This window comes from Amblyomma maculatum, chromosome 1, assembly GCF_055883805.1.
Source record: "Amblyomma maculatum isolate TAMU_Amacu chromosome 1, ASM5588380v1, whole genome shotgun sequence".
NCBI lineage: Eukaryota > Metazoa > Arthropoda > Arachnida > Ixodida > Ixodidae > Amblyomma > Amblyomma maculatum.
Genome location: NC_139344.1, coordinates 120,232,593 through 120,255,949, shown reverse-complemented (window position 1 = coordinate 120,255,949; position 23,357 = coordinate 120,232,593). Strand labels below are relative to the sequence as shown.

The following is a 23,357-nucleotide window of genomic DNA, read 5'->3' as shown; positions in this document are numbered from 1 at the left end:
CATTGTCTGCGCTTTGAATCAGCCCACGGCGTTGTTGGACCCGTTCCTCGACCTCGGCTCGAGCAGCGCTATGCAGCACAGCTGCCCATCCAAGTCATGTTTATTTGTGACGCAGTTGCTTGCATGCAGCGATGGCCAGCCTGGATGCACCATGCAAAGAATCATGCTAGTGGAGGCATTCGTCTGCTATGTGCACTGCAAAAATGGTGGCTGGCGGCGTGATAGCCCGAACACAACGGGTGCCAGTGCAAGCTCGGACGCAGAAGTGGCCACCAGTGGCGCACCTGGCCACATTGCAATAAAGTCATAGCAACAGACTTACTTTCAGGTGGTTCTTGTTCACCATATGGGACACATGACCTTAGACTCCTGGGAGTTGGCGTCTGCAATGCTTGTGGGCACTTCATTCGCATAGCGTGCTGAGATGTCATGGTTACCATTGAGGCAATGAAGTTCCCATAACATTTGCCGACACACGATCTTGTATTCTATGCATGTGCGACAGCTGGCATAGCGCCAATAACTTCTGGTTCTCTCCTTCAGGCCCGTATGCAGTGAAGGCTCGGGGCCATCGCTGATTGGATCTTTAAGCCTTAAACAAACATGGAAACGGCAGATTTTATTGTGCTCTTATCTGTTCGAACCAATATTAATATATTTTTGCACATGCACACAACAAAAGATTGTGCGCCAGCAAAAACCGCTCTGCCATTGCCAAAGTGTGACGTCATGAACTACGTGATTAATGCATAATAAAACGCCTAACAGAAAAACAGCACTGGCTGTGGACATAATTCGATCAACTTCCCTGGCCGCTGCACTAAGCAACATCATCGCTGCAAGCTGACATCACATGTGTTAAAAGCCACTTTCTCACATTGTGAGTTGCCATCTTTATCAACTTCCATTTGTGCACAAGTAAGGAATAACAGCAGCTCTCCTATCTGGCTTTTCTTTTTTTATCAACAAAACACAGCCTTACCACTCGCATATCTTTTTGTGAGCTGTTGGGATGATAGATCCTGGAAGCTCCGCATTTTTGAGCCAGAACCTGTAGCAGCACACTGCGTTGAAAAGTAATGATGACACGTGACCTGTAGGCTTGAGCGATTGCTAGAAATTGTGACTTCATTTTTTTTGTAATATCAGAGCCCGGCCGCTTAATGGAGCTACACAGAGTGCGCAGCCCAGTGTAAAAAGAGAGTTTGTTCTAGCAGTAGTTCGTTGCGTGACAGATGACTTGTGTATTTACCTATTGCAAGCGTTTTCGCAAGTGCTCTCGATTCATTTGCACCACATGATGAAAAATTACAACAAACTCAATCCCAGTTATCTCTCACCCCGTTGTATGGTAATACTGGTTCCACAGGGGCTCATTAGTCTGACAGCATGCTACAAAGCAGAGACAACCGTTCAAGCAATTAAATTTTATTAGCATTACGTGTTGGCATGTTCGTTAAAAATTTATAACTTTGCTGTGATTATGCTTTTTAATATTACACAACGGCCCTCAGGACCTTTAAGATAATGAAATGAAATGTGATCACTCTATCAAACGTCACCAATCTGTGATGGAAACTTGTCAGAAAAAAAACTGCAAACAAATTGCAAGTGTAGTAAACTTCAGATGTCTTGCATACACAGGCTGGCACACTGTATCTTAACCAAGTGGCACAACTGGCAGGACTGGGCTACATAAAGTAGACAGCCACTTTGGTGGCTGAACGCACGTGCTTCCTTAAGCAAAAAGTATGTGCCTTTCAGTTTTTAGCAAAATAGCTAGAAATGCTCTTCATGCCAGTGTTGGTTGCCTTCTGCACTTGTTTCTGTCGTTTCAGCATCCTCCTCGGTGTCTGAAATGATACAAAGCGTCATCATAAACATAAATAGGGCTGCAGATGGTTGTTTTCAGAATAATAATAATAATAATTAGTTTATAGGACAGGAAAGGCACAGTATCTGTCACATTTTTTTCTTCTTCTGTGATCGCCTGAACCATGTCGTAATGGAAGGGAGAAAGGTGGGAGTGAACGCAGAAAGAGGGAAAGAGGTGCCGTAGTGGAGGGCTATAGAATAATTTCGACTTCTTGGAGACCTTTATTGTGCACTGACATCATAGAACAGACGGATGCCACTCCGTTTTGCCGCCATCGAAACGCAGCCCCGGTGGTCGAGTTCGAACCCAGGTACTTTGGAGTAGTAGTGTTGTTTTAAAAAAAAGAAAAAAAAATGCATATATAGTAGTAGCAGAACCCAAAACAGGGCAAATAAGATCCTTTGTGACCATGGCAACCTAAGTAACCTCAGCAAATTTCCTTGGAACGTCATTCTGCCTTTCTACCCCTCCGGACTACACTTCTCTTGGTACCCAGCAGTACCATATGTTCCATATATGGGGGAGGAAGCCACTGCTGTGGTTGGTTGGTTTATAGAGTTTAACATCCCAAAGGAACTCAGGCTATGAGAGACGCCGTAGTGGAGGACTCCGAAAATTTTAACCACCTGGGGTTCTTTAACGTGCACTGACATCGCACAGCACACGGGCGCCTTGCTTTTCGCCTCCATCGAAAAGCTGCCGCCGAGGACGGGATTCGATCCCGCGTCTTTGGAAACAGTAGTCGAGCGCCGTAACCACTGCGCCACTTCGGCGGGGTGAGGCTGCTATGATGCTTTGAGCACGGATCATGTGACTGAAACGATACGCCCTCGAACAGTGGTGCAGTGATGTCACTCACCCTGGGTGCAGCATGCTGATGAATTTCCATGCACAGCTGACACAAATCATTTCCACCTTGGCGAGGGTTGTCGATGCTGCTAGTACATATAAACATCTGCTAGTGGCACTTTGCTTGTCTGGCAACTGCGCAGTTTCTGAATTGCCTCACTACTGCTGAAGGGCCTCCGAAATGATAGCTGCACTAATATTCTAATGCAAGAAAGACATGGCCTGTGAATATTGAAATAAAATCTACAATTATAAATTGACTGGGTGAAAGTCCTTTATGCTAAGGGGGGGGGGGGGGGGGGGGGGGGGGGGGGGGAAGGGTACAAGGCCACTGAGGGGGAAATGGGGAAAGCATTAGTATCTCGAGGTACGAGTCCATGTATCGTCCAATTTGGTGTGGTTGTACCCAATCAGAAGGACCTTAGTCGGCAGGCCTCCACTATGCACACCTTTCCCAATTACATGAGCTGGTCTTTCTTGGTGCACCCACTCACTGGATGTTCCCAAGTGATGCGCAAGATGGGGTGCGATGGACCGCCCTCCCGACTCATTTTCTTTCATTTCTTTCTTGCATGTCCGGTATGCTCAGTTGAGGGAGAGAGGAGGAACGTCATTTTTGATCATGAATATGTACGGTGTTAGTGAAGCTAGCTTAAAAATTATTGCTTTGTGGATTGATACCTGTTTCTCGTGCATGTTTTATAATTTTAGTAAATAGTTTTTCGTGGGCCCTTTAAATGGCTGTTCAACCAGTGACGTTGATCCTCTTGGCTTGCTGCCTACACTAATGCTGGAGCAATATGTGAGCCTGTGTGAATACACCTTAACAAGTCAACTCGCATTTTATTTCATAATTGCCTATTTTCTTATCTTGTGATCAGGCAGGATTATTAATTCACATTATTCCGTTTTTTTTTACTCCTTTTCAGCCTCCTTTGAAACTGTTTCTATAACTAGGCTGCATGATTTAAGTGCAGAGGCCGCTGTGACATTCTTATACAGGCAACCTTATTACACAGCAAGCTACACTACAAAACATGGCACTATTCCATAGACCTCTGCACAACACAACAACCCTGCAGCAGCACCTGAAACGGGTCTTTATGGGCCGCACGGCCAACTAGAGGGTTAAATCACGCTACTCAACACGACAGAGGATGAGGTAAGCCAACAACAGTCGAGGTGGTGTTGGGTAAGTGTGGTTCTTTACCTTGCATTAGCATCGCATAGCACACGGACGTCTTGCATTTTGCCTGTATCGAAACAAGGCCACTGCGGCGAGGATCGAATCAGTGTCCTTGGGATCAACAGTAGAGCACCCTAACCAGTGAACCACCAAGGCACAGTTACAATAGACCTCACCTGGCCTCCCTCATGGATGACGAATTGGAGTAGAAGTGAAGGACGTGGCTTGGCTGGCGAAACATTTTGCTGCTGCAGCTATATGATGCAATGCATTCGGTCTTATGTAGTGACCATTTCCTGTACTTTTCTCAAAGCCGTTGAGTTGCTGCCCAGTGTAATGTGCGAATCGGTAGAAGAGAACCAGGGATATGTGCTCTTTTCACTTTCTGATCAAAGGGGAGCACAGAAAAATGGGTTCTGAAGTAGTGCAAAAGGCCGAAGCTACAGATGTCAAACCCTAGCTGGCATGTTTTGCGGCATACACATGATAGTAAGAGTCGAATTTCCCAGTAGACTTGTGCATTCAAGTATCTCTGGAAGAATAAACACGCACTTGATTTGTTTTGTTGTCCTTCTGAGCAAATCGTGTTGAAATGCCAATCGACCGATATTGGAATCAAATGCCCAGGTGGCCAGCAATCGCAAGAAATAACCTCTTGTTAGGCATTTCATCCCATTGATGTGCATGATGATCAAGAAGCTTTTAGGGGAGGGCTCACAAGAGCATGCCAAAGCATAAATTGCCCACTCATGTACAGCCACATTCCAAGGCTCTATCGTCATATACAGCGTTCGAGCATTGGCTTGTCTCAGTCAAAAAGCAGTTTTGCTTGCACTATGTAAGTGTGCTCTTGAGTATTAGTGTTCTCAGCATAAATAGAATGCTATGTAGTACAGAGTGCGTTCAACTGCATCGCTACATTGCATTCTGCTCGCTGCATCCATGTGTATCGCATTGTTTTCCACTGCATGCTCTTACCCTGGATGGCGAAAAAAAAAAAAAAACGAATATTACAGTTCTGCCTGGCGACCCACATGCAGAGCACAACAAGCGGATATACAGTGCCCGACCCCGCATACTTGAAACATTTCAGGCGACTGAATTATATGACTACAAAGCAAAAAAATCAGTTTCTACACAGTTGTGTCCCGTAAACTGTTGCCTTTATCTTGTGTTTAGAGCAGAATTAAAGTCAATAAATGGCACAAACAATAAATATTCCGTACTTTAAAAAGAAATTAGCCAGTCAAGCATGCCACTATTTTTGCTTAGGAGTGCCCACACTCACACTTTGTGGAGCTCAGCAGTCACTGGAAAAAAGCACCCGACGACGAGGTCTGAAATAACCCCCTTTGCGTGTCAAGTGCTTGATGAGATTTCAGAGCCCGTGCATGGGCCAGCCTATTCTGGCAATGCAAATGTATCACCGAAGTGCACGTTTTCCACACACTTGAGATCATTTTGACTGGTACCACTGGTTACTTGGGCATCATCTCAATATTTAACACACAACACTGAACAGCCCTGAAATGCTCCACATAGCAGGGAAACCAAGCCCCCCCAAAAAAACACTTTAACCAACAAAGCCAGTTTTCCTTCAACATGCCTACGTGCTCTCATGATGTCACAATGTTTTCAAACAGGGAGAGGTCTCAGAAAAACCACTATTTTCAAAATCCCTGACTTTTCCAGGTTTTCCCTGATTATTTTCATTCAAATTCCCTGACGAGTGAAGAGGCTCAAAAATGTAGCTGCTGATGATAATGAACATAGACGAATAATCCTCAATAAAAAGCTATTTATTAATCATATTCTGCAATTTACAATAGTGAAAGACTGTCATTAGTGTTATTGACCGGTAAAAACGTTAGAAGTTTACTGAAAATCAAAAGCGCACTTATGCCAACCTCAGAGCACGCGAGCCGCCCGCCTCGCAAACTGCCGAGCCAATTCATTCAATATGGCTGTGCGCGCACGCTTGGCACTAGCAGCACTACAACTCATCGATCACTTTCGCACTGGCTGCTGCCGGTGCAGTTATTCATGCTTTTTATCACGTACTACTCTCACGCAGCATTTCACATATTTACGCAATACCCATCTCACGTGCGTATTGGTTCTTCTATTGTGGCAGCTCAGCCATGCGTTGGTGTCAAAGTAATATATCGCGCCTCACTTTTAGGCGCGGCCGTCGTGGCGGCCACAAGCTAGTGAGACAGCACAAACAACAATCTGCATGAATAACGTACTTGCTCTGTGCCAACTTAAAATGAAAGTGCACTGCAGAATATGTCGTATAGTTTTTCCTCACTTAGCAAAATATTTGATGGTTGCCCTGACATTTCACTGATTTTTCCCGGTGCATAAAATTTCCTTGACGATTCCCGGTTTTCACAGTATTCCCGGTCGTTAGACACCCTGTGTCTATTACTTTAAACAGCACCTGTATCTGTCTTCAGATCATTGCTTCTTATACCCAGCAGCTAAGTTCGAAAATTCGATGGTACTAGTACTTCTAATTCGGTGGCTTCACCATTTGCGGGAGCATGTTACACATTGCACGCATATACGTGTCTCACCTAATTGTAACCAATATTTAAAAAAGACCAAGCGTCTTAACCCCATGAAACCAACTGAGGGAATTACTGAGAGTCATTATTCAAAGTCCGTATAAATGCTTGCATACGCTGCACCCATGCTTGGGCCGCATCTCCCACATTTCAAAGCAAATATTAAAAAAAAAAAAAAGAAAATCCGTGTAAGGGCCACACTCAACAAAATGCATGTACACAGGAGCTTCCAGATGCCACCCACGGATGGCACCCGAAGTCGCAGTTCATCATTATTATATTTTCCTTCTGCCGTGAGCTTCTGCAAGCCAAATCAGCATCGGTATCACCAATCCCGAAAAGCATAAACCAAAAAGCTGATGGGACATGGCGGTTAAGGCTGCCATAGTGAGATGCCAAGGGGCATCCAGAGCACACAGATCAGAAAAGAAAAAAGGGGCCACTCAAAAAGAATTAGAATTCAAATGAAAGAAATGCTTTGAGAGAAAAAGGGAGGCGGCAACATTAGTCCAGAATAAAATGGGAAAAGCCGGAGTTCAGTGGATGATGGAGATTAATAAGAAAGATAGAAGTGCTACCAAAAATGTTTTGGGAGCCCATAAGAGCACAGGCAAATAAGAAAGAGGGGATGCAACAGGCACTGACGACAGAGGAAGGCAAAAACGTAGAGGAAGCACAGAATTATATCAGGAACATAATAGGGGCTACATTTGCAGAGAATGAGGAGGACACAACAGGAAGATATGAAAATTTTGAAGGCAACAGGGAAGAAGAGGAGGAATAGAGAGAGACTATTGCAAAATAAGAGAACAGAATAGAAAGGAAGGTACCAGCAGGAACAGTGACAGGGCCTGACGGCATATCCATGAGACTGATTAGCATGCTAGGTTAAAAAAGCAAATTGAAATTATGACACCTGGTTGAACAAATAATAGAAGGAAGAGAAGTACCAAAAGAGTGGAAATTGAGCAGGATGAGATTAGCTTATAAGAGCAAGGGAAGCAAGAACAACATTAAATTTTACCGACCAATTACAGTCACCTCAGTCATATATAGACTGGCAATGCAACTTGTTAAGAATAAACTAGAAGAATAGGCAGAGGGTGAGGAGATACTAGGTGAGCTGCAGAATGGTTTCCGCAAGGACAGGAGACTAGAGGATAACATGTTTATAATAATCCAGTGGTAGAATATTCCAGTTTGGTTTGGTTCGACTACTTCAACACACCTGGTGATTGGAGTACCCACGTTTAAAAATTGACAATTGCTGCGAATATATGCAATGGCAGAAACTGAGGCGGCGACTGAATTGTCCGAGGCACCTGGAAACAAAGCCTTTTTTTCCTTTTCCCCAGCAACAGTTTCATCCCCGGCAACTGTCAGCCAAGTGGAATCATCAGCTGACAAGCCATCGACTTGCTACCTGATAAGCCACTGACTTTTTCAGCCCTTAAACACGTCCTGGCATTGAAAAGTTCAGATAAATGCTATGAACTTCCAGGAACTGCCAATGGTCCCTTAGTTACAGAAATGTGAATACATAACCGGGAGATTTGCTAAAAATTATGAATTGTACTGTAATTGATTTGAGCAAGTTTAACTTTAAATTGTCTAAAAGCTATAAACTTGGGTGTAATATGCAGGCACATGCAGGAAATCCGGTGAAAAATTCTAAACTGCTCCACCCTCTGTGAATGCAGCACACAGTACATATTAAATTTTAGGCTGTTTTGCCGTAAAAGTTATTACCTTGAACTTTGGCCTTGAACTGATAAATATTTTGGAGAAGATCACTATACTTCATGTTCATTAGCCATTCACATATTTATAGGAGTAGAAATAAAAATTATCCACATTTTTTTTGCACTCCTTATTATATATGCAATGCTGGGCATTGCAGGGTTGAAGCGAGACTTCGGACAAATATAAGGTGGCCTGTATCGATGCATTACTGCATTCTATCATCAAAGTAACTAATGCCACTGAAAACTAAGCTTTTATAGGCTAGAAAACGCCAAGACATGAAATGCACGTGTCGCCATCACCGGCTGATTGCACAAGTAGAATGCATGCATCAACAAGAATTTTGGGGAGTGGATCCCAAAGGCTAGGCTACATTGCCATTCATTTGAAAAAAAGGTGGCAACCAGTCTTTTTCGCTAATAATATCACGAGCTTCAACAGACTGCACAGAATATATTTAAATACAATTTTCTAAGCAATAAATGCCTCTTGTTATCAAACAACTGTCAACATACGAAGAGAGCTAGAGAATCAATACAAAGAGAGATTTAGAGAGAGAATGAAGCTGTCCCAGTGTCTCTTTAATGTTGTATTAACAAAAAGAAGTTATTTGTAATGAGGGACTAAGGTAATTGAAGCGTACCTTACAAATGAGCTCCAACATATGTACATATGATTTAACAATGCTTTCATTACAAAAAACCTGCAAGGCTAGTGATGCTTTCACAGCATCAAGTGTCTTTTCAAATCTATGAAGGTCATTTGCAGAGATGCACTACTTTTTGTTGATTTTGCTATTTACCTGACTGGTGATATGAATATTGTCTAATGAGTACACCTTCAGAAAGCCTGCTAATTATGTGCACTGAATGAGATCTAATGCTGCCCTGTTTCTATAGTAAATGTTAACATGATGATGCTAATGACAAGTATGTTAACAATGCTTTCCCATTTTTTTTTGTACCTCTAGGCAGCAAGGCACAGTGCGCACAGTTGCACAAACTTTTGAAGTGCAACTATATATCAGCTGCCTGTCAGCACACCTACATGTACTCTTTATCTTCACCCACCACTACACCTGTCATCAATGCTTTTCACCCCTGTCTAGTTTCAAAGCAGCAGGATTCAAGCTTGCTCTGTGCTTCCTCACCTCTCCAGACGACACTAACTTTCCATTTATTATTAAATTTGAATAGTTCTGCTCATTCGACCTCATCTTTGGGGCTTGTGACTGCTGTGCTGTCGTGTAATAAAATCCTTTGTTTTTTATGCAGTAGTGTATACATCTAGTTCGCTCGAAAAGTGACCGTCAGCAGCGTATAGCGTGGACACATAAGCTCCACCTTTAAGTGTGTGATGGTACAGTGTTAATGGCTCCCGTCTGCCGGCTCCCCTTGTGGTGCCTCGTTCACGCACATGCAGTTTCCTTTAAATTGAGTGGACACATATAAGCCGCACTATCGCGTCTACTTTCAAGCCGAAACTTAAGGGTCCTCCTATCTTTTTACATAAGATTGTCAGTGCTCCGCCTTTTTATCTGCATTAACGTCGTAGTTATATTTGCCAAGCTGGAGTTCAGTACCTTAGCATTGTGATTAGTCGTCTTCGTCCAAAGCGGAACATTTGCTTTCTAGCACAAGATTCAACTACTGCGCATTTTCCTTCACTGCTGTCTGGCATATTTTAAAAAAATATTCTGTGTATCTTAACACCATGTGAGACAAATGCACAAAATTTTTGTTGCTTCAGCCTTGCATCCATTCCAGTGAGAATGACATCCCTGCATCAAAATTACAAGTGTGCAACATATTTAACCATAGCTGTCCTATTAATTTCATTGCACTATTTTATCATGAAAGCTTTTCCTAATGAAAGATTTTCAAACTGTTAGTGTCCTGTACTGACCCAACCGTTGTACAGTGCCAACTGCTCTGGCACCATGTTTTTGCTCAGTGTAAACCATGCAGTGCAGATGCCATTTTAATCTCTCTCTCTCTCTCTCTCTCTCTCTCTCACACACACACACACACACACACACACATACTGAATAATTTTTGATGCTGCCACCCTTGTTATGTACAACCTGGGACAAATGTTCTTGAAACACATGAACGGCTACCAAAGCACGAACTTTCTTGTCGGCCAATAGTTTCAGATCATACTTGTGGATGTGAAGGCTTGGCTTTTTTTCTCACGTGACAGAAAAATAAGGCAATTATTATTTCACATAATGCTTCTAGTCTAAAATCCCTAGCGGCACATTCCACAAGTTTTTGTTTCCCGATAGTACATACCCACCTTGAAACTATTAAGAAATGCAAAAGACAATAACAAGATGCTAGAGGGTAATGCACAAAGCAAAAGGTTTACAAGACACACAGATGAATTTTTAACCTGTGCTCTGTAATAGTTAAGCTTAAACTTGTTGAACACCTTTCGTAAAACTTTTTTTTTTATATATATAAAACAGTTCAGCAATGCCTCTCTGTGTAAAAACAGCCTTATTTCCACCTAAGATTTTAATGTATGTCAGCTAGTTGCAATCAGATAGGGAGTTGCAGTTACCTTGGGTGACTTCGGCACACATATTTTCTGCGCTTTCTTGTCATCTTCCTCAAACCGCACTCGTTTGAACTTGCACTTCTGCAAAGGAATAACACTCTTGCCATAAACATGTTTGCCGTAGATTTTCAAACTGTTAGTGTCCTATACTGACCCAACTGTTGTACAGTGCCAACTGCTCTAGCACCATGTTTTTGCTCAGTGTAAACCATGCAGTGCAGATGCCATTTTAATCACACACACACACCCACCTACCCACCCACCCACCCACCCATTCCCCCCCCCCCCCCCACACACACACACGTGCACGCACGCACGTACGCACACACGCGCGCACACACACACAGACACACACAAAAAAAAGACGAATAATTTTTGATGCTGCCACCCTTCTTATGTACAACCTGGGACAAATGTTCTTGGAACACATGAACGGCTACCAAAGCACAAACTTTCTTGTCGGCCAATAGTTTCAGATCATACTTGTGGATGTGAAGGCTTGGCTTTTTTTCTCACGTGACATAGAAATAAGGCAATTATTATTTCACATAATGCTTCTAGTCTAAAATCCCTAGCGGCACATTCCACAAGTTTTTGTTTCCCGATAGTACATACCCACCTTGAAACTATTAAGAAATGCAAAAGACAATAACAAGATGCTAGAGGGTAATGCACAAAACAAAAGGTTTACAAGACACACAGATGAATTTTTAACCTGTGTTCTGTAATAGTTATGCTTAAACTTGTTGAACACCTTTCATAAAACTTTGTTTTTATATATAAAACAGTTCAGCAATGCCTCTCTGTGTAAAAACAGCCTTATTTCCACCTAAGATTTTTATGTACGCCAGCTAGTTGCAATCAGATAGGGAGTTGCAGTTACCTTGGGTGACTTCGGCACAGATATTTTCTGCGCTTTCTTGCCGTCTTCCTCAAACCGCACTCGTTTGGACCTGTGCTTCTACAAAAAAATAACACTTTTGCCATATGCACATTTGCCCGTATGTTAAGGTGGTGACATAAGAAGCTAGAAAAAAAAAACATAAAAGACATTGTTGGTTTTACTTAGAATGCTAGTGGCGTACCACAGAGAGCTATAAAGCAAACAGAATTGAAAAGTGTGAAGCTCCACATTTCATTCCGCTGTCCATCTCTTTGTAGCCTTTTTCACTGCCTCAATATGATGCAGGATACCTTCAAACATTGCAAGCTCCAAAGAGTTTAGTTGCACACATTTACCTATTATTCACCCTTGGACCAAGGAATGCCTCATAGTACAGTGCTCGGAAGCAAAATAATGTTAGCCACGCAAAAAGCTAGCAAAGTTAACAAGGTCAGTACTATAGCTGTGCACGTACAGAATTATTTCCAAACAACTATGTTTGAAACATTAAATGTGCTGAAAAATGTTATCCACGATTCAACCATACCAGAAGCAGTTCACCAACATTGTTAATCATTCTATGCAACAGCATAATAATAGATACTACCCCATTTCTCCTCTGCATTTTGCACTGTTTCTAGTAACTCAACAGCACTAGCTGGTATTTTTTTATCCTCATCTTGCTATTTCAGTACACCTGCAAATGTTTCTGTTCTTACCACATAGTATCTACTGGCAAAGGTTTCTTGAGATTTGCCAATATTGCTGGCAAACACAACAGAGTTCAGACTCAAATTAACATTCTTAATAAGATTACTGCTTTCAGTACAGAAAATCTATAGAAGTGGCAATGACAACGACTCATAGCACTGGAGTACTTACAAGGCTTCTACCTCTTTTCCAAAAAAAAAACTTGGAAGGAGGAAGAACAAGGTTACTATTTGAATCTTTCCTAAGAGACCACTGGCAAAGTGCAAAAAGTGTCCATGTGCTTTACGATCCGAAGTCTTTCACTATTAAACCCCCATACTATAAGATCCTCAGAAATCAACATAGTTTTCCCAGCTGTCAGGAACTGCATTCAGCATATATTGAATCAGCAAAAGCAAAGAGCAGGATGTCTATTGTATGACGAAAGCCAGTCACTTTCAGTTGCTTTCAGTTACTCCTCTTTTAACTACCCATATTATTCCAGGAAATTTATTCAGCTCATCACTCCAGCTCATAAATTGCAAATTATAATTATAAGATCAGAAATTAGTTTTAACTGCACTGAATAATTTTAACAAAATAAGAGGCAATGGCCCAATGAGAAAATGCGCAAGAAAAAACCAACCAATAATTAACGTTGTGGTTGGTGTGAAGCAGGCATAGTCATAAAAAATACATAATTAAGCTGGAGTAGATCTGAAAATGTTTACGGGGCAAGCTTGTATACACAAACGAAAAATGACTATAGGCAGCAGCAAAATACTAGAAAGTGCATTCAACTGTCATCAAGTCAGGAATGCTTGTCATTCTCAGTCACCCTTGATTTATTAAGCAGTTGTAATGCCATAATGCCACTGCTGTAATGATGTAAGGCAATGCAGGTCCAATAAATAAATAACTGGCAATAATCTAAAATGCCACAGAAAGAAATGGCTGCACGTGACTGCCTCAAAGTGCTCTGGTCACATCTTCTGAAGCAAATACTAAATTAAGAACATTAATACACAAACAATATGGAAAGCCAGACACAGTTGTGCTGCAATAAAAGTGAACACAGAATGATACCTTTGGCTGATATGAGCTTGGCATTTGCTTTTCCTTCCCTACAGTTGTGGTCGGTCTTGTACCCAGGCTGCAGCACACCAACATGCATTTTAAGCGCCACTGTAGATTCTGCACTAAAAGTGGCATTGTAATGATACTATTAATTTTGCTCTATCAAAAGTGCCAGTTATAGAAAGACGCAAACTTGGCATTGTCAGCCGTGGCCAACTGAACAGCAGTTTTAAAAATATGATAGTACCTCAAAGCATGAAATGCTTGGTGATACTAGCTACCCTGCAGCATTTTCTAAGAGATTTATTTTGAAACCTCAGCGAGTCAGGCAAGCCCCTGAAGCAACTTCTGTTAGTTGGTCAAATGGGCCCGCAAACAACTGCAAGCACAAATTAAGTGGTTTCCAAATAAAAAATTTTGCTCTAGCTTGCAGCGTGTATGTCGTTTGCAGCAAATGGGAGACAGCAAACAGCAAAGACAGCAAATTAGGCTAAGGTGTTTGTGTTACATAAAAACATGAACCCGGACTGAACTTCAAGAGGATCACGAAATAGTTCTAATACATAAATAATTTTATATATAAAAAATGGCAATAAAATGGCTTATCTGTGACCTACAAGCAAAAATACGAGGGTTGTTTAATAAAAACTGAGACTGATTTTCTAAAACATTTATTTTTGAAAATTACTCATCAGGAATTTCATCACCTTCAAAGTACTCCTCATTTAGCGATATGCACTTGTCCCTCCATTTCTGTCATGCATGAAAAAAATGGGCGAAGCCATTCTTAACCATTTATTTGAAAACCGCCTCAAAATACTGGACTGTATTCATCATCATCATCAGCCTAACTATACCCACTGCAGGGCAAAGGCCTCTCCGATAATTCTCCAATTAACCCAGTTCTGTGCTAGCTGCATCCACTTAACCCCTGTGAACTTCTTAACCTCACCCGCCCACCAACTTTCTGCCGCGGCCTGCTATGCTTTCCTTCATTTGGAATCTAGTTTCTTACCCTAAGCGACCATCGGTTATCCTCTCTTCGCATTATATGTCCTGCCCATGCCCATTTCTTATTAATTTCCACTAGAATGTCAGTAACTTGAGTTATTTCTCTGACCCAATCTGCACGCTTCCTATCTTTAAATGTTACCCCTACCATTTTTCATTCCATAGCCCTCTGAGTTGTCCTCAACTTAAGTAAAACCCTCTTGGTTAGCCTCCATGTTTCAGCCCCATAGGTGAGTACAGGTAAGATGCAACTGTTGTATACTTTCCTTTGAGCAATACCGGTAAGCTGCTAGTCTTAATCTGCGAGTGCTTGCCAAATGCGCTCCATCCCAATCTTATTCTTCTTGTTATTTCCATTTCACGGTCCGGATCTGCGGTTACTACCTGTCCTAAGTAGACATATTCACCTACTACTTCCAGTATTTCGCTACCTAATGTAAACTGCTGTTCCTTCCAGAGGCTGTTGAACACTAACTTAGTCTTCTGCATATTGATTTTTAAGGCAACCTTTCTACTTTTCCTGCCTAGGTCATCAATCATTATTTGCAGTTCATCCCCCGAGTTACTTAGCAAGGCAATGTCATTAGCAAATCGCAAATTACTAAGGTATTCTCCATCTACCCTTATCCCTAACTTCTCCCATTCCAAGTCTCTGAATACTTCCTCTAAGCAAGCTGTGAATAGTACTGGGGAGATCGTGTCTCCTTGCCTAACACCTTTCTTTATAGGAATTTTGTTACTTTTTTTTATGCAGAACTATGGTTGCTGTACAGCCACTATATATATTTTCTAGCACTTTCACGTATGGCTCGTCTACTCCCTGATTTCGCAATGCCTGCATCACCGCCGAGGTTTCAACTGAGTCAAATGCTTTTTCGTAATCAATGAATGCTATGTATAAGGGCTGGTTATATTCCGAGCATTTCTATATCACCTAGTTGATGGTATGGATATGATTGATAGTAGAGTACCGTTTCCGAAAACCTGCTTGATCCTTTGCTTGATTGCAGTCTAAGGTTGTCCTGATTCTATTAGCCATTATCTTAGTAAATACCTTATACGTAACAGAAGGTAAGCTGATTGGTCTAATTTTTAAGGTCCTTAGAGTCTCCTTTCTTATGAATGAGAATAATGTTTGCATTCTTCCACGGTTCTGGTACCGTGGATGACACCAAGCACTGCATATACAGGGTGGCCAGTTTTTCTAGCACGATATCCCCCCCGTCCTTTAACAAATCTGTAGTTATCTGATCCTCTCCAGCTGATTTCCCCCTTTTCATAGTTCCTAATGCTTTCTTGACCTCGTCCTTCGTCACTGGTGGAACGTCTGACCGTTTCTCCCTACCGCCAATCTCATTACGGTCCCGACTACTTTGGCTACTGTAGAGATCTGTATAGAACTCCTCAGCTACTTTGACTATCTTGTCCATATTTGTGATGACGCTGCCTGCCTTGTCCCTTATTGCATACATCTGAGTTTTGCCTATGCCAAATTTCTTCTTCCCCGCTTTAAGGCTTCCCCCTTCTTTACAGCATGCTCAATTTTCTCCATGTTATACTTCCTTATATCGGCCACTTTGTGCTTATTGATTAGCTTTGATATCTCTGCCAATTCTATCTGGTCTGTTTGATTGGAAGTTTTCATACTCTGGCATTTCTTAATCAAATCTTTCGTTTCCTTAGACAGCTTACCGGTATCCTCTCTAATTATCCTACCGCCTACTTCTACAGCGTACTCAGTAATGATATCTCTGAAATTATTGTTCATTGCTTCTAGAGTAATGTCGCCATACTCGGTTAGAGCTGAATATCTATTCTGTAGCGAGATCTTGAACTCTTCTGCCCTTCCCCTCACCATTAATTCGTTGATGGATTTCTTTCTTACTAATCTGTTGCGTTCCTTCTTCAGATTTAGGCTAATTCGGGACCTCACCATCCTATGGTCACTGCATCGCACTTTCCCGAATACCTCTACATCTTGCATAATGGCGGGGGTTGAACACAGTATGAAGTCAATTTCATTTTTAGTCTCCCGTTAGGACTTTTCCATGTCCATTTCTGGTTCTTCCGTTTGCTGAAGAAGGTATTCATGATTCTTAGGTTACTACGCTCTGCAAACTCAACTAGTAACTCCCCCTGCTATTCCTAGAGCCAACGCCATAGTCACCTACTGCCTGGTCTCCTGCCTGTTTTTTCCCTACATTGGCATTGAAATCGCCCATTAGTACAGTATACTGCGTCTTTACTTTTCGCATTGCCGATTCTACATCTTCGTAGAAGCTTCAACTGCCTGGTCATCATAACTGCATATAGGTGCATAGACCTGTACAACCTTCAGTTTATACCGCTTATTAAGCCTAATTATGATGCCTGCCACCCTCTCATTAATACTATATAGAATTCATCTATATTGCCTGCTATATACTTATTGACAAGGAAAACTACTCCTAGTTCTCGCCTCTTTGGTAAACCTCGATAACACAGTACATGCCCATCCTTCAGTACAGTATATTCCTCACTCGGCCTCCTAATTTCACTAAGCCCTATGACATCCCATTTCATACCGTCTAGTTCCTCTAACAGCACTGCTAAACTAGCTTCACTAGCTAGGGTTCTAGCGTTAAACGTTGCCAGGGTCAGTTTCCAATGGCGGCCTGTCCTGCGGAGCCAGGAATTCTTAGCACCCCCTGCTGCGTCACAGGTCTGACAGCCACCGTGGCCAGTTGTTCCGCAGCCGCTGGTGACTGAGGGCCGAGGTTTTATGGAACTAACCATGAGAGGTTGCGGCCAATTACTGCACCAGGGTGGCCAACTCCTGTTCTGGTGAGGCAGTGCGTTGCCGGAGATGTTCACCGGCATCAGGTCGCACCCCAAACCTGCTTATGCAATTCCATCGACATGCGGATTTTTTTTTTTTTTTTTTAATCCAGTGGAGAATTGCGCGGCACTGGGATTTGAACCCCGGTCCTCTTGCATGCGAGGCGGATGTTCTACCGCTACGCCACCGCTGCATTCAGCGTCATATCAAATTGACATTCGTTTAGTTCCTTTTTAGCCGTTGGGTACCTGAAGGGCCAGGTCAGAGGGCCAGGTCAGGGCTGTACGGTTGCTGATGGACAGTTTCAATACTTTTCTGAGCGAGAAGTCGGACCGCAGGGTTCGCAACATATGCCCCTGCATTGTCATGGTGCAATTTTCAACTTTCTGCAAATTCAAACCTTTTTATTTTAGTTGTGTTCCTTCATCAGCACCTCTAAAACACTTCTGCAATATGTGGAATTTACTGTTTGGTCTGTAGGAATTTAATGGGTGTATACAATTCCCCCTTTGTGTTAAAAAAATGTGATGGCCATTGCCTTTTTTGCTGACCTTGTGCCTTGGTCTTCATTGGCCGAGGCAGCCTCTTCTTCTCAATGCAGTGAGATCTTCGGACTTCATCTCTGGGTCATAGCTATATCCCCAGGTCTCATCTGCAGTAATAATAGTCTCCCACCAATCTTCACCTCCTCTTCTAGACACTGCATCCACTAAAGACAAATGTCTATACGTGTTAGCCTGTCGCCTAACAGAAGCAGGCGGGGGATCCACTGCGCATCAATTCTTGAGATGCGAAGACATCCTTTCAAAATTTTGTGGGTGCTTCCTACTGAAATCTTCAGGTATTGGGAAAGTTGCCTGACAGTGTGGTGCCCGTCAGTTATGGTCATTGCAGCCACTGTGCTTATGGTTTCCTCAGAAACGCCTGTGACAGGTGCACCATCACCTCCCTGCAACCCCTGCCCTCTTCGAAGTCCTTGAACCACCAAAAACAAATCGCACTAGACGTGATGTCTGTTGCAGATTCGTGCAGGAATATGCAAACAGAACGAGGAGGAGGAAGAGGTTCGTGACTGGGAGCGTGGGTGAAAGGGACTGATCGCCACGTTGCCACATTGATGGCAGTGGGGACAGCCGAGGAAATGCATTCAGAAGCGTCCTTGTGCCTGCCCTCCTTCTTCTATAACCTCGCCACCAAACGCACTCATCAAATAGGCGTATGTGTCCAAGGCAATTCGGATAAATCACACACAAAATTTTATAGCAGAGCGGTGCTCATGCAAGGTTCACATGGGTTACACGACCAGTACGCTTAAAGGTGATGAAATACTATATCCTGCTTGAATAAATATTGCTGCCAATGCATGAGAGCCACAGTGACGGGGCATATGATGTGATATTAGTAGTGCCACAATGTTTACCAAAAATGCCGACACAGGGCGCAGCGAACGCACAGCAAAGCGCTCTAGACCCAGTCTCAGTCTGTATCGAACAACTCTCGTACATTGCGTCGAAAACCATTCCTAGTACATAGCTAACATTAGCACATAAACATGGACACAGAGAGAGTATAGGGACACTACAAGTGCTTGTTGCGTCCTATATTCTCTCTGTGCCCGTGTTTATGCGCTCATGTTAGCTATGTATTCCTACCAACTCCCAGATATCTGCACGTGAGATCCCAGATATCGCCCAGATATCCGCATTACCAGCACATTATACATAGAGTAACTTGAGCGAACACAGAAAGATGGCTTCAGAGCTGATGAACTTGAGCTTCAAAGCTGGCTTCTGCAGCGCCTCCAGCAACGAAACTAGTGAAGTATGTAAGGCAAATGCCACTGCTAGTCTTTATTTAGCTACGTTAACTACACTGCATGGTAGTGATGAGGCGAGGAAGTTCAGCAAACAGAGGGCCACCCTCAAGGACACCTCTACGTTGACCTCATCATGCAGCTTTATCGCTTTAGCGCTGGCAGCAGGTACCTAAGGCTGCGCAGGCGACCCTTCACGTGTGAGAAGTGATTGAAGAGCACCGTTACATTTTCATTGACGTTTCAAAGGAATGTTATAAACGTTCGATATAAACAACAATTTGATATATCCAGGCTCAACTGCATTGATTTCAAACTACTTTCAAAGAAATTAAGTGCTATGTTGTGTAATCCAGTAATTAGCACAGTCATCTGGGAATGCATTAAGAAGGACAACACTGTGTTGCTGAGGAAGTAAGACTTGCACTCCTTGCTCAAAAAACAAAGGCAACAAATGCAGATATTCGCTGGTGAACAAAATGCACCATGTTGCATAACTCAAGAAGCAAAGACCCGCAAAGAGGGCACCACTCAGACAGTCAGTCCAATGGCCAAGTCCTTCAGCAGCCATAGATCTAACTCTTCAATGAGAAATTAAAGAAGTTTTCATTTATTAATTTTTTTTGCATAAAATTCAGCCAAAGTTGGCACTAATATAAATATGTTTAAGCTTATTTGAGAACTACATTTCGTATTAAGCTGGGTAATATAATTGCTGGGTAACTACAACTGTCACCCTCATGAAGTCAGCTCAAGGTGTTAAATAGGAGGAAATGCAAAACTGTTTAGGCTAGCATGTTTACAAATGCCCTGTTCTGTGCAATAAAGCTATTAGTCGTTCATTTTTCTAGCTTAACAATACCCATTAAATTAAAACTCCAGCACACACATTTATATGAAAATGTTTCTTACAGAAATAACCTTTAACAGCAATTGCACAGGTACATAGAATAATCGAGAGCTTTATTGCACTCCTCAACATCTCGAGATTCATGTGCAAAAAGCAATCAATACTATTGTCATTCGTTACAAAATGCTGAAGGGATGAGCATTAGCAATTGCAGGAAAGTGAAAGCTGTGAAACTCAACCCTAGTTTAATTCCTCATTTCCTCTGTTTATCCCCTCGTCTGCTTTTGATTTTGGTCACAGAAATGAGGCATTGCAACCAACAGCAGCTCTGATAATCTGACTTCTCCTCTACATAATGATAATAAGATGGCGGGCCTGTTGCTAGAAATCTATGGAATCCACAACGTGCCAAAACCATCATAAGCACAATTAAATCAATTTCTGATGACCCCACATGGTCCCACATCAAATTCATTAATACTATTTTTTGTCACTGAGGACATTAAGACTTGAGGATTATGGAAAATGTTACTTAAGTGTAAAAGATTTTGGCCAAGCTGGCAATTTCATTTGACGCATTCACCCTTAACATGTATGCCATTGGTCATAAAACGACTGTTCATCTTGCCACGTCTTGCATCGATAGGTTGTGTAAACCGGAACACATAACTTACTGTCTGGCTATCAAGAACCACAAAATGAAATTTTCTACTATGTGCCACAAAATTTTTATACTGCTATTGCTATAGCCATTGCAGCTGCGCTTTTCTGTACCTGAACGCCACCATAAGTGTAGGGTAGCTTTCGACGCCTTTGAGGACTAAGGGAGCTTCAGTATTACTCTAACAAATACTCTGTTTCATACATTTTGTGCCCGAAAAAATGCTAACACCTGAGTGCACTTCATGCTTGAAAATCCACTCATCTTCTCTTACCCAACGTTCAGCCTCAAGTGTAATGCATTCACAGTGCCAGCAGGACTGCTGCAATTTGCAAGCCTAAAAGCATTGAAATATATTTGTGCAGCTTGCAACAAGAATCACATACCCAAGTGATGACTTCAAGGCTGTGGCCACCGTCGGTGGAATGTATTTGGCCATAATACCATGTGCAGCAATCATATAGTCCTCTAAAATAGATGCAGGAAAAAAAGGTAGTAAACAGCATTCTCTCATGCAGTCCAAATCTCAGTGCTATCAAATGCAAAGTCACCAAGCAGTTCAACCACACCCCTATTGTCATACTTAAAGTCTCTGGCTTAATGCTGTTCAGAAGGAGCTACATAATGATCAAGCAAACTGCAAGGCAAATTAAAAATAAAATGATTGGCCATGATAAAAATGTAAAAGTAGACGTGCATATCTACACCTTTGAACTTTACTAGACAGTACACGACCCTGAAATAGCAAAATAAATTAAAATAGACAATCAAGTGACCTTATCTGCCTGCTTCTTTGTGTGTAGACTCTTATGTAGCAGCAAAGGTAATGAGCACTGTTATATCGTGTCTTCTATAGATTCCGTTCTAGTTTCGGTTTTGTCCCGTTTCGGTTTCTGTTCTATGGATTGTGACTGTACTTGTGTCGTTTTTGGATTGTGTCGTTATCTGTGATATAGATCGAGCTATATAAATATCCGGCACTTCGTCAATAAACGGGCTTCTCAGCATGGACGCCTGATGCACAAGCCTCATCTCCCCTTCTTTGCCACCTCGGTTGACGCAACAAGCACACATACTTTTTAAGATTCATGCCCACATGATGCTGCTACATATATTGTTTTGCAATGAGAGCTGCATATGGGCCTTTCTACAAGATGAACAGCAGTGGCAATGCCATTGAATGTCACAACTAAACTTCTTGCATTCACCCGCTACACCGAGAATGTCGAGAATAGGAATTGGGTACTCTCATGAGTGTGCGTTTTGTTCCCATAAATCCATTTGGTTTTGCAATTAGCGCTATTGAGGAAGGTGTGGCAAAGCTATAGCTGCTGCTTCTTCACCATATGGAAAGGAGCAAAAAATTAGGAGCCTAATTTTTATGCAACAATCAGACAAGCAATAGGTAGATAATCAAAACGAAGCATGTTCATGGCATAAATTCTTTTTAAATGGGAGATTGATTGATTGATTGATTGATTGATTGATTGATTGATTGATTGATTGATTGATTGATTGATTGATTGATTGATTGATTGATTGATTGATTGATTGATTTGTGGGGTTTAACGTCCCAAAGTGACTCAGGCTATGAGAGACGCCGTAGTTTTAAATGGGAGAGGTTTGGCTTAGTTTTTTGGCTTAGTTTTTAGGGTTCAATGTCCCAAAGCAACTGAGGCCATGAGGGATGCCAAGTGAAGTGCTCCAGAAATTTCGACCACCTGAGGTTCTTTAATCAGCACTGACATCACACAGCACATAGGCAAATGGGCATCTTGCTTTTCCCCTCCATTCAAAAGTAGCCGCCGTAGCCAAGATTCGATCCCACAACCTTGGGTACAGCAGTTGAACCCCCGTGACGTGGCTAAAAAATGGGAGAGGGCTTTCCTTATCCTTGCTTACAAGTGTGCATCAATGGCAGTCACACAGTCAGCTGAGTGATTGAGCAATGTTTTGAAAGCTGGGCTAGGTTGTAAAATCTCCTTTTCTAAACACTGTGAAGGCAGGATTTGGCCAATGAAATGAAAGGACACAACCATATTTTCAATAAAAATGCCTCTGAAGTACCAGCAAAAATGTTGCCTCACAGAAATGGCATTTAATCAGGCTAAGTAAAGCAGGGAGCGATAGGCATTCCATCACTCATTTCGCCTTGCAAAAACTTTCGAGCTAGTTTAAGCGGTGAAGACATCGGCAATGTTGTGGCTGTCCTGGCTGCAGCAAACTGCAACATCAGGCAACCTGTCTCTCAACATGGTTTACCATAGTTGATAAATAAGTTTATAGGAAAGGTGCAGTATCTGTCACACTTGCTCGGTGGACACTTTAACCACACTGCAAGGGAATGACTGATGGTTGGAGTGAAAGAAAAGAAAGAGAGATGCTGTAATGGAGGACTGTGGAATAATTTCGACAAACCTGGAGATACTACTGTGCACTAACATCACACATAGCCCATAGACATCTTTGCATTTCACTTCCATCAGAATGCGGTTGTCACAGTCGGGTTCGGACACGGGTACTTGAAGTTGTGACATACAAATACTTGTTAGAAAAACAGTCCCAAAACTGTCACTATACTCCATTTCATACACCAGGTGCAACGCAATGAAAGCTACGCAAGTAGTCCACAAGAAAAAAAAAAGAAGCATATCACTACGTGCTCGTTTCGTAGCCGAGTGGTTTCTGCGGAAACGGGCTTTATTGCGAGCATACACGCTTGCAATAACTTGCTTCGCGTGCCTGGACATCTTCGCAGTGCGGATCTT

General features: G+C 42.3%; 1 protein-coding gene across 1 annotated transcript in view; it reads right to left on the bottom strand.

The window, feature by feature from the left end:
* Positions 1-1,396: 1,396 nt before the first annotated feature.
* Positions 1,397-23,357, bottom strand: part of LOC146203729 (ribonuclease H2 subunit B-like) — a 38,656-nt gene continuing 16,695 nt past the window's right edge. The window contains exons 7-11 of the mRNA XM_084588900.1: positions 20,976-21,057; positions 13,446-13,512; positions 11,670-11,747; positions 10,790-10,867; positions 1,397-1,853 (exon numbers count right to left, since the gene is read on the bottom strand). Coding sequence (XP_084445026.1) covers positions 1,761-1,853; positions 10,790-10,867; positions 11,670-11,747; positions 13,446-13,512; positions 20,976-21,057 — 398 coding nt within the window. The 3' untranslated portion in view covers positions 1,397-1,760. The remainder of the gene's footprint in view (positions 1,854-10,789; positions 10,868-11,669; positions 11,748-13,445; positions 13,513-20,975; positions 21,058-23,357) is intronic.